Below are 13,550 nucleotides of genomic sequence, written 5' to 3' on the forward strand. Positions count from 1 at the left end.
CTGGATGAGTTCGGTTCTGATGTATATGAACATAAAATATCTAAATAACAAATATATTTTAAATAGGTTCGGATATTTGTACCAAAAATAACCATATTACATGTTTCAGTATAGGTCTTTTGAATACAATAAGTTATATTACGATTCATTTACAATATATAACACTAATTATGAAAAAAAAATATCAATGTATAAAAATGTAAAATTAATACTCACGCGGGTACACAGATCAATCTCTAGTTATGGATTATTTATAGTCACATAGGTCTTGATTGGTAAACCATTAGCATAACCATTATGATCTACATTATCCAATCAACATTTACTAGACAAGCATTTAGAATAGCATTTAACAAATGCTAATGCTCTCTAAATGTTTTTTGATCAATGCTCTCATATAGAGTTTTTATTAGAGAATTTGCATTTATAATTTATAAAATTAAAGAAAATATACAAATAATTTTTTTATTTAATAATATCATAAAATTATTTTATATCTAGAAAATAAAATTTATGTTTTAAAATAAATTTTACAATTAAAAAATATATTTTAAAACATATTATTTCACATTTAAAATATAATTTAATATCAATTATATTATATTAAATGTGCAATATTATTTTTTAGAATATATATTAGAATTGTAAAATCTATTTTTAAATAAGATTTTTAATATAAACATAATTTTAATATTATAAATAAAATAAAATAATTTTATATTATTCTTAATTTTATATATTCATATATATATATATATGTATATGTTAGAAATATATTCAATAGAAATAAATATATTATATACTAATTCTTATAATAATTTTAAATATTATATCTAATGCTTTACCAATCATTCTATTAATTAGTTTAGTAGAACTTACCGCTTTTACAACATATTGCTTGTATAGCATATTGTTACTTTTTATCATCTACTATGCCAATCAAGACCTCACGTTTGAGATATTTAATGAAGCTTCCACTATATATATAGTTAGCAAGGTTGCAACCGCCTTAAACAACATATTGTAAAAGTTATAGTTGTAATCTTTAACGATGGATTCAAGATTCGTCCATAGCAATCCTTTCTCGAGGTATTTCCCTACTATTATATATATATATATATATATATATTTGACAAAGATGTCTGAATATATAGTATAGTTTTGTGTGTACGATCTATGGCCAAGGGTATGAGAGTCAAGTAGCCCCGCAAAATTTATAAATTTCATGCTAACAATCATGATATTTATTTCAAATCGCCTATTTGGCTCTCGTTAAACAAGATACTTGTCGTAAAAGTTATCGTTTTAATCTTTAACAACGGATTCAAGATATAGTATATATATGTGTGTGCTGTAAGGGCCTATCTATGGCCAAAGGTAAAGGGGTCAAGTGGCTCCGGAAAATTTATAAATTCCATGCGCAATTGGCGGCTCTCATCCCCCCCCTCCCCCGTTTGAGATATTTAATGAAGCTTCCACTATAAATATATAGTGGGTGAATGGTTTATTGCCACCTCTGCATCGTCTCTCTAATTCAAGTTCTTTTGTTGTTGATTTTTTGAAAAAGGAGTTCTTTTGTTTTTTCTACAAATAATTTTCTTATCTTTTTAATTTTCTTATCTTTTTTAAAGTGGAAACTTATTAGCTAATTTCTTTCTATGATTATCATCAATAACTTGTAAAAGCTTTTCCATGATTTCCAGGGAGTCCACATCACCTCTTTGTTCTTGCTCTGATATAAATGATTTCTCTTTCTTATTTCAGGTTAAGTATTTTCTTCTATTAATAACTAAATTATCCACACATACAAAATAAGAGAAGTTATTACCTTGTTTCCATTACAAGAATCTAAAAATATCATCACCTTGCATCCATTACCAGAATCTAAAAATATCAACGAAATCTGATAATATTTTGAAAAAGAAAAGAAAGTACAGTTCTCGAAGAAATTTCAAATCATTTTTGAATCAAATGATAATTATTAATTACTAGCTCTCTCATTCCTAACATTTCTAGGAATCACAAGACACCCTGGGCAATATGGGAATTATTGATCAAATTGTTTCTCAAATTTCTTTTTTTTAGTATATAAAATTTTGAATCAAAACTATTGAAACAGAAACACAATTTGGAAACAATCTTAGTCTACTGTGTAATATTACCAAATTTCTATTTTTATATTAAACATGCACCATAATATGTCGTTTAACAACTTAGTTATTCAACTAAATATTTATATATTTCTAAAATAAAATAATTAAAAATATTTATAGAGATCTTTCTAAAACTGAAAACTAATAAAATCTCACTATATCTTAAAGAATAATATAAATATAATTTTAAAGTACAAAATATTTATAAATATATAAATATTTTATAAATTATTATTAAATAATTAATATACATTAATAATAATTTAACTACGACTTATATATACAATATAAGTTTATAATCATTTATAGATAAATTTCTAGCATTATTAAATATAATTAAATAGCTTAAAATATTAATTTATTATTAACTTATGAAATTAAATTAAAATATATATAAACACAAAATAAAAAATATTAAGATTTTATAATATAATATAGTTAAAAAATATTAAATCAATGATAATTAGTTACAATATAATATTTCAAATTTGGTATTAAAATTATATAAGTAGATATTTACTTGATAAAAATATAATATTAAAATTTGCTGATATTTTTTATTATTTTATAATATAGTAAAACAACTTACAGTTGATATGTTTATGATTAGATATTTTTACAGGTTCTTTCATTAATAATGCATAATATTAATCAAATAGAAGACATTTTTTACAAACACATTTAACTAAATTATATTTAATAATATTAAACAAAATTTAACCAATGGTAAAATATATAGAAAGTTAATTTAATATTGTTGAGATTTTAATATTTAAAGGGTGAGGTTGGGTTTATAAATTTTTATAAGTATTTTATAAATTATTACGAAAAATTTATAAATGATTCAGGAGAGTTAATTTAATATTTTACTACAAATTTAAGGTATTTGTAAAAATGGTTATCTTTTAAGAGATAATTTGTATTTTTTTTATCAAATTGTGGTAAAATTAAAATTTCCTGAAATGTATATTTCTCGGTTTAAAAATTCATTTGTTAAAAATAAACTAAACCAATAGGACACCAAATAAAAAATTATTTATTTTTAATATTATATAATTTTATTTTTATATTTTTTTAAACAAAAAATTGACTATCAAATACAAAAAAAAAAAAAAAATCAATGCATTAGATGTTAAAATTGCAGTACTTTATTAGTTTATAGTAAGAGTTTTTAACAGGATAAATATAAATATTATCTTGTGCAATTAGTTTTAAAATTTTACTTTTCAAAAATATAAAATATAAATATATTAACATTATTAATGTTTATGATTTATTTCAAATTTTAAAAATTAAATATAAACTTATACACATTTAATAAAACTACAAAATGACATTTCTCATTAATTATTTTCAACTAATTTTAAAATATTTAAATGAATAAAATATATATATAATAGTAATTATATTTTTCTTAAAATTCATACTTAACATTTTATCAAATAATGTATACAAATTTAAATAAATTATGTAAAATTTAAATTACATAAATTATGGATGCAATGAAATACAATTTTGTAAGCAAAATAATTTTGAACTTTGAAAATCCAAGTCAAAATCTACTATTACTTAAAAATAAAGTATTATATTGTTGATATACCTATACAAATATTTCTAAAGAATATTTTAGTAGTTATTTCTCTAAATTTGATTCACTAAATATTTATATACAAATATTTCTAAAGATATATATATACAAATATTTCTAAAGAATATTTTAGTAGTTATTTCTCTAACCTTTTTAGACTTTTTCTATATCCAATGTAATCCACTATATTTTCCTTCACTAACAAAGGTTCCCCAATCTAGGACCTAACTAGTATAAAAACCATTATTCTTTCACTAGAACTAATATATTATATTCCCAGATCAGTTACTAATATTATTAATAAAAACATACCTCAAAATATAATGTCAAAGAACATAAAATATTATATAAAATTTGAACAGGGTTTACTTTTACACAATATCTAACAACACACTTCAAACTATACCATTTAATAATTTTATCATATACGCCAAATATATTTTATCTATTAAATAAAAAATTATTGCGCATGGCACGATCTTAAACTAGTTTTTGTGTCTGATGCAGGTGTAATGGTAAAAGTGAAAATAATGGCGATGGAGAGGATAGTAGTAAATATCCTTATGTGAGTGCTCTATGCATGAACGGTGGTGATGGAGATAAGAGTTACTCCGCCAATTCTCTTATTACGGTTCTTCCATCTTCCATATAATTTTTTTAATTAAAAAAAACAGTCATAAATTAGAAGAATTCACTACATACTTTTTTTGGGTGCAATTCACTGCATACCCTTTTTTTAATTCAGTACATACGTTAATAATGTTATAAGTTTTCTTTTAATAAGATAAGCCTGAGAACATATTTATAATCTCCGAAATCCTAAGCAATATCTTGATTTCTTTGTCACTCTTTGTTTATTCAGAGAAGAGTTTTATCAATGACCAAGCCGGTCTTGGTTAAAAACACAAAGGAAATGTTCGCAAACCTGGACTTTCCTGAATCTGTCAAAGTCGCAGATTTTGGGTGTTCGTCGGGACAAAACACGTTTCTAGTGATGTCCGAGATTGTCGATGCAATCAATTTTCTATGTCAAGAACGAAACCAAAAACAGCCAGAGATAGAATGTTGTTTGAATGATCTCCCTAGTAACGATTTCAACGCAGTTTTCAAGCTCATAGCTCTCTTCAAGAAAAAAGTGACAAGTGAAGGATCGTGCTTCATATCTGGAGTCCCTGGTTCTTTTTACTCTAGGCTTTTCCCTCGCAATTCTCTCCATTTGGTACATTCAGTTTACAGTATTCATTTCCTCTCTAAGGTATTTTATATTAAACTTCTGCATACTGTAATACAGTAAAACTCTATATATTAATCATGTTGAAACTATGGTATTTTATAAATTTATAAAAATTCAATTAAGAACTTATATAAACTAAATTATGCATTTATTATTCTAGTGGGACAATATATTTACATAAAATTTATAAAACTATTATTTTATCGATTTGTGATATATTTCAATTTGGTCCAATTCGGAATCGATAAATTTATATTTATCGAGTATTAATTTCTAGAGTTTCTATTGTATATAACTATTGGATTTTTGGACTTTAAGGTTCCGGACAGACTCGAGAAGAACAACATGAATGTGTACATAACAGCTTCAAGTCCTCTAAGTAACTACATTGCTTACTTGAATCAATTCCAAAGAGATTTCTCAACATTTCTGAAAGTGCGGTCGGAAGAGATGGTTTCTAATGGACGAGTGATTCTTACAATCATGGGCAGAAACACTATTGATGATCCATTGTATAGGGATTGTTGTCATTGCTGGACATTATTATCCAACTCTCTCCGTGACTTAGTCTTGGAGGTATCAAGGAAAAAATATCCATATTTGGATATGTTCACGTACGCATGATTTCAAAGATTTAATCTTGTCATGATTTTTTTATAGGGTCTTCTGAGTGCATCAAAAGTGAATTCGTTCAAAATCCCTTTTTATGATCCGACCAAGGAAGAAGTTAAGGAGATAATAAGAGAAGAAGGATCCTTCCAAATAAACGACTTGGAGACACATGGATTTGATCTCGGCCACAGTTACGAGGATTGTGTCTCACAATCAGGTAGAGAAGGACAAAAAGAAGCTGGTTGTATAAGAGCAGTGACAGAATCAATGCTCGTAGCTCACTTTGGAGATTCCATCAATATCGACACACTGTTTAGCAAGTATGCGCATCATGCGTCTCAGCATGCTAGCTGCAAGATCAAAACTACTGTAACTCTAGTCGTTTCATTGATTCGGAAATAACTCTAGTTCTTACTCTCATTGTTAGGATTCAAATAGGGTATTTTGAATTTTCATATTTTCAGGTGTACGCTCCTAAGTCATATTCTAATATTTTATTAGTATGAATGGGTTAGATAAAAACACTTCGGGTTCGGTTCAAATTTGTATTACATCCTAAAATCCATAAAGTTACCACTTTGGGTTATATAAATTTGATTCGGATATATCTGAAGTAAAAAACAAATTTTAAAGCAAAACATAAAAAAACACTTAAATTGAATAGAATTTAATCTAACACACATCAAATTGAATAAAATAACAGTAAAATATTAAATCAAGCACGAAAACAAACATTGTTTGTAGACAATATGCATTATCTTATAGATAGAGTAGACTTGATATTTCAACGAGCAAATTTCGAAGTACTTATTTATAAATAATTGGGTAGTTACAGTATCTAAAATTTAAATATTTATTTCAATAAGATCAGAAAAAAAAAAGAACAGAAAGTGCCATGTGATCTTCATGCAGCCCGTGAGGGTTTTCTTTTTGACAAAGTGATTTTAATTTTAAAGCCTGTGAGGTTTTGTTCTTATAACTTTGGTTAATGCATCTTTCGAATCTAAGATTTCTCCTGCATATAAAATCAAATTATAAGTGAAGAAATATGAAAAAGATAACAACACAAATCTGATGAGGATAAGACAATTGAAAATTGGAATAGAGATAGATTATTAGAATTATGATGAATGTCAATAATTTGTTTCAATCAAACAGAGAGAATTCTCAAATGCAGCACTAATTTATAAACTAATCAGTAAAATGACAAGGAAAATTATTTCATTAACAAGTAAAAATTAACAAGTAAAGATATGTATACACCACATAAATAGTTACTATTTATGATAAAAAGAATATTTGTCATTACATGAGTAAGCTACTATTCTTGATAAGAACAAATCTAAGTAAGATATTTTTTTGTCGGCAATCTAAGTAAGATATAAAAACAGATTCTTTTACAGAGAAAATTTTGTGGCACGGTCCAACTTGGGACAAAACACACATCACGAATGAAGACAACATTTTTAGTCGTGGATAATTTTTGAATGAAGACAAACAACATGCGTATGTTCGTTACAATTTGTTTTGTCCACAGACTTGGGCATTTTACCTGATACCTGAATCCGCTTCCGGATCCGATTTAAAAATGCAAAACAAAATCTGAACTGAAGTAACAAAAAATTCAAACATGTATTAAGTTATGACTTACTGGATATTCGAAACCGAACGGACAATATTCAAACCTGAATAAATATCCAAAATTCAAACATATGTATATGTTACCATCAAAGTTTTAAAATCCGGACCGACCGGTCGGACCGGCTCAACCGTTAACCGTTTAATATACAGAGTCCGGGTTGAGTTAAAATTCAGATTGAAATTGAACTGTCGAAACCGGTCAAAACCGGCTAAACCAGCGATTTGGGTTAATAAATAAACCCGGTTCAGTAAAACACTAAATGTTATTGCCTTCATTCTGATGTAGAAACAGTACCTTTTTATTTGATTCTAGATTCTTACATTTTCGTCTGAAATCCACAATCATTTCTTTTTCTTTTAGTTTTTAACTAGGATAAGACATGCACCTTTCGCATGGTAAATTTATATGAAAATTATTTAAAAAATATTGTATAGAAAATGAAATTTATATTCTTGATCGAATTAATATTTTGGCCCTTAAACAATTTTTTTTAACTTTTTTCTAATTACATAATTTGTTTACTGATGAGCTGATCTAATTTTTTAAAATATTTTATTTCAAAAAAGTACTTATCGCATAAGAAACTAACGTTTAGGCCGAAGAATCTCAGGTCTACTATTTGGTTACAATGAAATTATGTCAGCTCGATTTTATATCATGATTTAGCAATTTAAAAGTTAATTATTGTTATGAGAAGTTTACATTCACGTGTCATTCCTATCTATCTTCAATATTTTTTTTTTGTGTCTCTTTTTTCCATTTTGGTTATTGTTCGATATAAATATTTATTTTGCAGTTTATTCTCATTTCGTTCTTTTTTTTGCCTCATATTTAAAAAATGTTTATGATTTAAAATAATTAAAGAGATACATACTTAGGTTAAGATCTGTGCATTGTGCAGAATAAATATTTTAAATTTATTACTTATTTTATGTTTTTTCTGCATATTATGAAATAATAAAATAATAATTATATATATTAAATAACAAAGAAATCAGTTACTATTATCTCATAAATTAACATAGATATATAGTATACTTTTAATATGAATATTTATTAGATGAGGTTTCTACTCATATAATTTTATGATTATTTACATATTACGTAACAAAATTTTACACCAATGAATTTTTTTAATGTGGATGTTTAGTAATTTCAATAATTTATAATTATTTAAAAGAACAATGAAAATTTCAAAATTAAAATATTAACTTTTAAATATATGTTCAATGCAAATATCAAAATATAAGTATGTATTTTCATACAATGTATAGTTTAATTTACACAATATGAAATATATTAAATATATATTAACATAAAAACCTATTAAAATAAAATTATTTATTCATACTGGTTTGTTCATTATATCTTAATATAGAATTTTTTTTAACCTTGATCACAAAAGTTTATGTGAGACTTTTAACAATTTTAGTAATTTATACTCATTTTGAAATATTCAAAATACAACATATAAAAAAATATCTAAAGTTTTATTAGATGATTAATGTAATTGTGTAATTTATTTTAATAATAAATAATTAAACAAAAATGATAAAAAAATATATAGATTGTTATCAAATACTTATTATTTAAAATCACATTTGGTAATTTTGTAGGTTTTATTTAAGGAAAGAATAGAGAATAAATTTCAATTTGATAAATGAATGGTCCATAATGGACATACTATATAATATAACATTCCCTATCAATTTAATTTTGGATAACAAAATTTTCAATTGATTCTCAAGCCGCCACGTAAACAAAATTAGCATTCAAATTATGTGACAATTCGTCGAACACTTTTTTAATTAGTACAAACTAAAAGTTATAACTTTTTAAATGTTTTCTTATTAATATATAGGGGATTCTCCGTAACAGTAATCAATTTAGTTTTCCTTGAGTGATTCCCACATATATTTTTTTAATCTTGCATTGGGGCAAAAGTTTTAGCATATTCAATATAATTTTCCATTTTCTCATCATTCAGAAGTGTGTATCAAGCCAAATATATTCTACTTTGGACGATAAATCATAACATTATTATTTAATTGTTTGATATAATAAGGAAAATATCATTTACATATAAATAAGGCACACTAATTCGATGTAAAAATCCTGGTTTACGACAACTTATATTCTATACATACCGAATGTTTTATTTCAATAGTGTTTGGTTCTAATTAAAATTAAAAACCGGCCACCATCTTTATCTTTTTCAAATCTCCGTAATTTACAGAACCTTATTGACATAACTTCAATGGGTTTTTTTCCAACGTGTTCGTTTGATTGTGTAATTTTAATTAGAACCGATACATTAGCACTTTATCCCAACGTGTTCGTTTTTCGAATTCTCAGTAAAGGTTAAACTTTACTGACATTACAACAAAGGCTACCAACTCTCGACAGTTTTCTTCAGAAACGAAAGCTCCAATAAGTCAACATATAACTTCAAACTTAACAATCAACATAGTTATGTCTCGACAGTTCCATAGTTTACTAATTTTTGTTCATGGCGTATTGTTTTCAAACTGTTCTGAGTTAAATAATATGTCGGGCGTAATGTTTTAACAACACCACATGACAATAGTTTCTCAACTTTAGTGTATGATCGTTTTTTTATAAGGGATGTCGTCTACATACATGAGCCATATTATATATCCCGTAATTGTAACATTCTCTAGCATTTAATCATGGACTCACCAATTTCTCAATTGATTCTCCGGCTGACACGTCACCCTAATTAATATTCTAATTGCTTGACACCTAAGCCGGACAATTATTTAATTAGTACAAACTTCAGGTTATAACTTTTCAAATGTTCATCTATTAATATATACGGGATTAACATTTATTTTCTTCTATTGGTTATACACACTATATGTTTAAATCCATTAATGGTTATTCATTTTATTATAACATATACTAGAGCTTGATCCGCACGACCATGCGAGTTTTGTTTAACTTTTTTATAAAAAAATTGTGCTATTTTTAAACATATAGATTATTTTGATATTTTAGATTCGTACAAACTTACCGGACCCAGAAGAATCCAAATCGAACAATGTCCAAATAGGCAAGTATTATTTTGTACTTTAGTTTTTTTAGAATAGATAAACAAATATAAAGAATAGTGGTCAAGCATAAAACCAATAGTTAACCATCACAAATATTTTTATTGAATAATGATTTAATTCAATGTTTCTCTATTAATATAAAATATTTCTAAGTGTGTTTTCCGGTTGAACCGATCTAACCAATCACCCAGTAACAATACCGAGTCGATGACAGGTAAAGTTATAGACGAAATGATAAATTCTTGGCCATTCTGGGAGTTGGTATAGATGCGGGTCCAAGTACATATAACATAATAGCAACATGTAAGATATGCTAAGAATGATCTCATGAAGATCAGATGAGGCCAGGATACCTAGCCATCTACATTGGATTTATTGAAGGACAAAAAATCTCATCCTCCACACGGCTAGTCTTGCAATGTTAGCAACGAATTTAGATGCATTTGAGAATTGTTCATGGGAGATAGTGAAACTTAAAGTTATGATGGACTCGGTGAAGGACAAAGATCTGATGAAGTCCTACACCATTGTTGGGTTTATACAAGTTCTTCAAGTGTAGATATACTATGCTCTGCTCAGATTTTATTCTACTTATAAAATAGTTTGAACATCATACCTATATTTGGTGTGAGTTTGTGCTTAGTTTCTCTAACCACCAGAAATTTCTTAATGAAAGACAATCATTCCTTGTTGACCAAAAATCATGAATTTAAGTAATTATAAAAATCTAATTTTAAAATCGAAAATTTTGAGCTTTTTGGAATGAATAAAAGAGAAAATAAAAGTGAAATGGTTTGTATATATAAATAATGAGATGAGAAGATGTAGATAAGATTTTAGTGCATTTAAAATTTGGTTTTGGTTGTTAATAGTGGTTAGTGGCGTTAATGATAATTGCAATTTCGTAGATAAGTGATGAAGATGAGTAGGTTTGAATAAAAATCATCTATTTCAAACAAAAGAGACAATATCATTTTTGTAAATTATTTTAGGGAAAATTTGCTAGATATTCATAAGAGGCATATAAATGAAGAATATATCCATTATACAGTGTCATCCTTTAGATGTGACAAGTTATGCCCAAAAGTGACGGTTCTCTCCTTTAGAGCGCGTGTGTGTGGGGAAGAAATGCAAAGTGAAAAGAATAAGCGGGCAGTAGATTCTACTATATTCAATGTAGTATGGTTACATTATCAAACACACAAATGGCCTCCAATTACAATATGTTTATACTCCCTTATGTTTTTTTGCATAAGCTCCAAGTGGTGTATTTTAGTTGTTGTGAGAATAAAAAACGGATCCAATATGGAAACATACGAAGAAAGATGATTTAGGAGACCGGGAAATAAACAAACTGTTGCAAAGTGCATTTGTAAGCTATACTATATTACAAACATTATAGTATTGTAGTTGTTATGAGCCATGTAAATCATACGGTATATGAGAACATACGATTTGCGAAGGAGTTGGTGGCACCTTCGCTGGAGTTTTCCATCTTTTCCAATTATGAAACTTTATTATACCATATTTTATACTACACCACATTGTATATTTAAATGGTATATTCTTTGTTTTACTGGTTCACGGTGTTTAACATCTTCTTGGTCATTGTTAATTTTCACTAATATAGTATTTGGTATGTAGTTGCTTGTAATTGCTTAGTATTAATCAATAAATATAAACTAATCAATTCATAAAAATGATACAAAACAAAATATAACACATGTCTTGTTACTGTAAGCCACATTTATATTCTATATTCACTAAATAGAATAGCACTAAGCAAATTTACATTTCAAAAAAAGAAGACTAAAAGGAAGAAGAAGACATATGATTAGCAGAGAAGAGAAGCTGGTTCAGTTGCCAGAGTTGATGAGAAAAATAAACCATTGCGTAAGTTGGAAGAGAAATGGAGACAGTGGGAAAAGGTAAAAAGATCACAAATGGTGACGGTGGTGGAAGACAAAAACGGTGGAGACGGTGGCGAAAATGGTGAAAACGATGATGGTGGTAAAGAATAAAATAATTGGATATACGGTGGTGGAAGAGAAAACAGTGGAGACAATGGTGAAAGCAGTGATCGTGGTGAAGAATGAAACAATCGGTGACAACGATGGTGGTAATAATAAGAATACAAGTGATTGCGGCGGAAGAAAGTGAAATGATCGGAGATGGAGGAGATGAATTAAAAAGAGGGAGAAGAAGAAAATGTGTTGCATGTGTGATACCAAGGGTAAAAAACAATTAATATATAATATATATATAATATCATAGCCAAGTATTTGTTATGTGTAGAAACTTAATTTCTCATATACAATGGACATTATTTAACATTTGGGTTAATAGGGAAAAGCAAAAAAAAATGTTAGTTTTGTGTACAACCACAAATCTATATTATTAAAATTAAAGTACATTTTGGTACTGTTTGAAAACATAGATAGCAGTATAAATGAGAACTATTTGGAAACATCGATAGGAGTATAAAAAAAAAAGTATAGTGTCATTTTAGTAATTTCATTAATACAATTACATTAATTTTTTTTTTCATATTTCACTTAGTTTAACAACTTCATTGGTTATATTAGCTTAACAATACATCACATCATTATTTATATTACCATAATAATAATAATAGTGCAGATTTTTACTTATTAGTTAATTAACATTAACTTTGTGCCAATTATAAAATCAACAATGTAAAAGAATTGGATTTTGCATATGGTTAAACGTTCGGTTTAATTTGTTTTACTAAATTTTTTTATTCTAGTTTCAATCGGCGAAAAATTACGTAGCCAAAAACATAATTCAAAGACATATTTTTGTGAAAAAAATAATAACATAAATCAAAATAATAAAAATGTATTACATTTATTGTGACTTAATTTTTCAGTCCATATCATTATTTTACTAAATAAATAAAAAACTCTTTATGTTTTACTTAATTTCGCCAAACACATAGAAGTAGTCCTTCTTATTAGTTTATAAAATCAGTTAGGCATGAACATTGTCTATCGATTTAGGTACGAGTTGTTTTTTTGGGTATCGTTTTTTTTTTTGTTTTGAAATTAGGCCCGCTTATTATAAATTTATGTGTGGATTTTGAGTTGGGTCATTTTGGGTCTGGATGAGTTCGGTTCTGATGTATATGAACATAAAATATCTAAATAACAAATATATTTTAAATAGGTTCGGATATTTGTACCAAAAATAACCATATTACCTGTTTCAGTATAGGTCTTTTGAATAC

At 26.5% G+C, this 13,550-nt stretch overlaps 1 protein-coding gene across 3 annotated transcripts; it reads left to right on the forward strand.

The window, feature by feature from the left end:
- Window positions 1-957: 957 nt before the first annotated feature.
- On the forward strand, window positions 958-6,053 carry LOC106416291 (salicylate/benzoate carboxyl methyltransferase-like). Of its 3 annotated transcripts, XM_048747525.1 has the most exons (6): window positions 1,020-1,089; window positions 1,704-1,764; window positions 4,249-4,346; window positions 4,604-4,996; window positions 5,294-5,551; window positions 5,636-6,053. In XM_048747525.1, the coding sequence occupies exons 3-6, from the start codon at window positions 4,335-4,337 to the stop codon at window positions 5,987-5,989; spliced, it is 1,017 nt and encodes a 338-aa protein (XP_048603482.1). In that variant the 5' UTR covers window positions 1,020-1,089; window positions 1,704-1,764; window positions 4,249-4,334; the 3' UTR covers window positions 5,990-6,053. The 3 variants fall into 3 exon arrangements, with proteins under 3 accessions (XP_013712603.2, XP_022563233.1, XP_048603482.1); XM_013857149.3 differs by lacking the exon at window positions 1,704-1,764 and having other exon boundaries at window positions 958-1,089; window positions 4,249-4,372; XM_022707512.2 differs by lacking the exon at window positions 1,704-1,764 and having other exon boundaries at window positions 964-1,089.
- Window positions 6,054-13,550: the final 7,497 nt, after the last annotated feature.

This window comes from Brassica napus, chromosome C2 (genome assembly GCF_020379485.1).
Source record: "Brassica napus cultivar Da-Ae chromosome C2, Da-Ae, whole genome shotgun sequence".
NCBI classification, from domain to species: Eukaryota; Viridiplantae; Streptophyta; class Magnoliopsida; order Brassicales; family Brassicaceae; genus Brassica; species Brassica napus.

Coding starts and splice junctions, on each gene's coding strand:
- LOC106416291 (XM_013857149.3), top strand. CDS start 1,052: ATGGATTCAAGATTCGTCCATAGCAATCCTTTCTCGAG. Junction 4,997..5,293: donor GTATTCATTTCCTCTCTAAG/GTATTTTATATT, acceptor TTGGACTTTAAG/GTTCCGGACAGACTCGAGAA. Junction 5,552..5,635: donor TCCGTGACTTAGTCTTGGAG/GTATCAAGGAAA, acceptor ATTTTTTTATAG/GGTCTTCTGAGTGCATCAAA.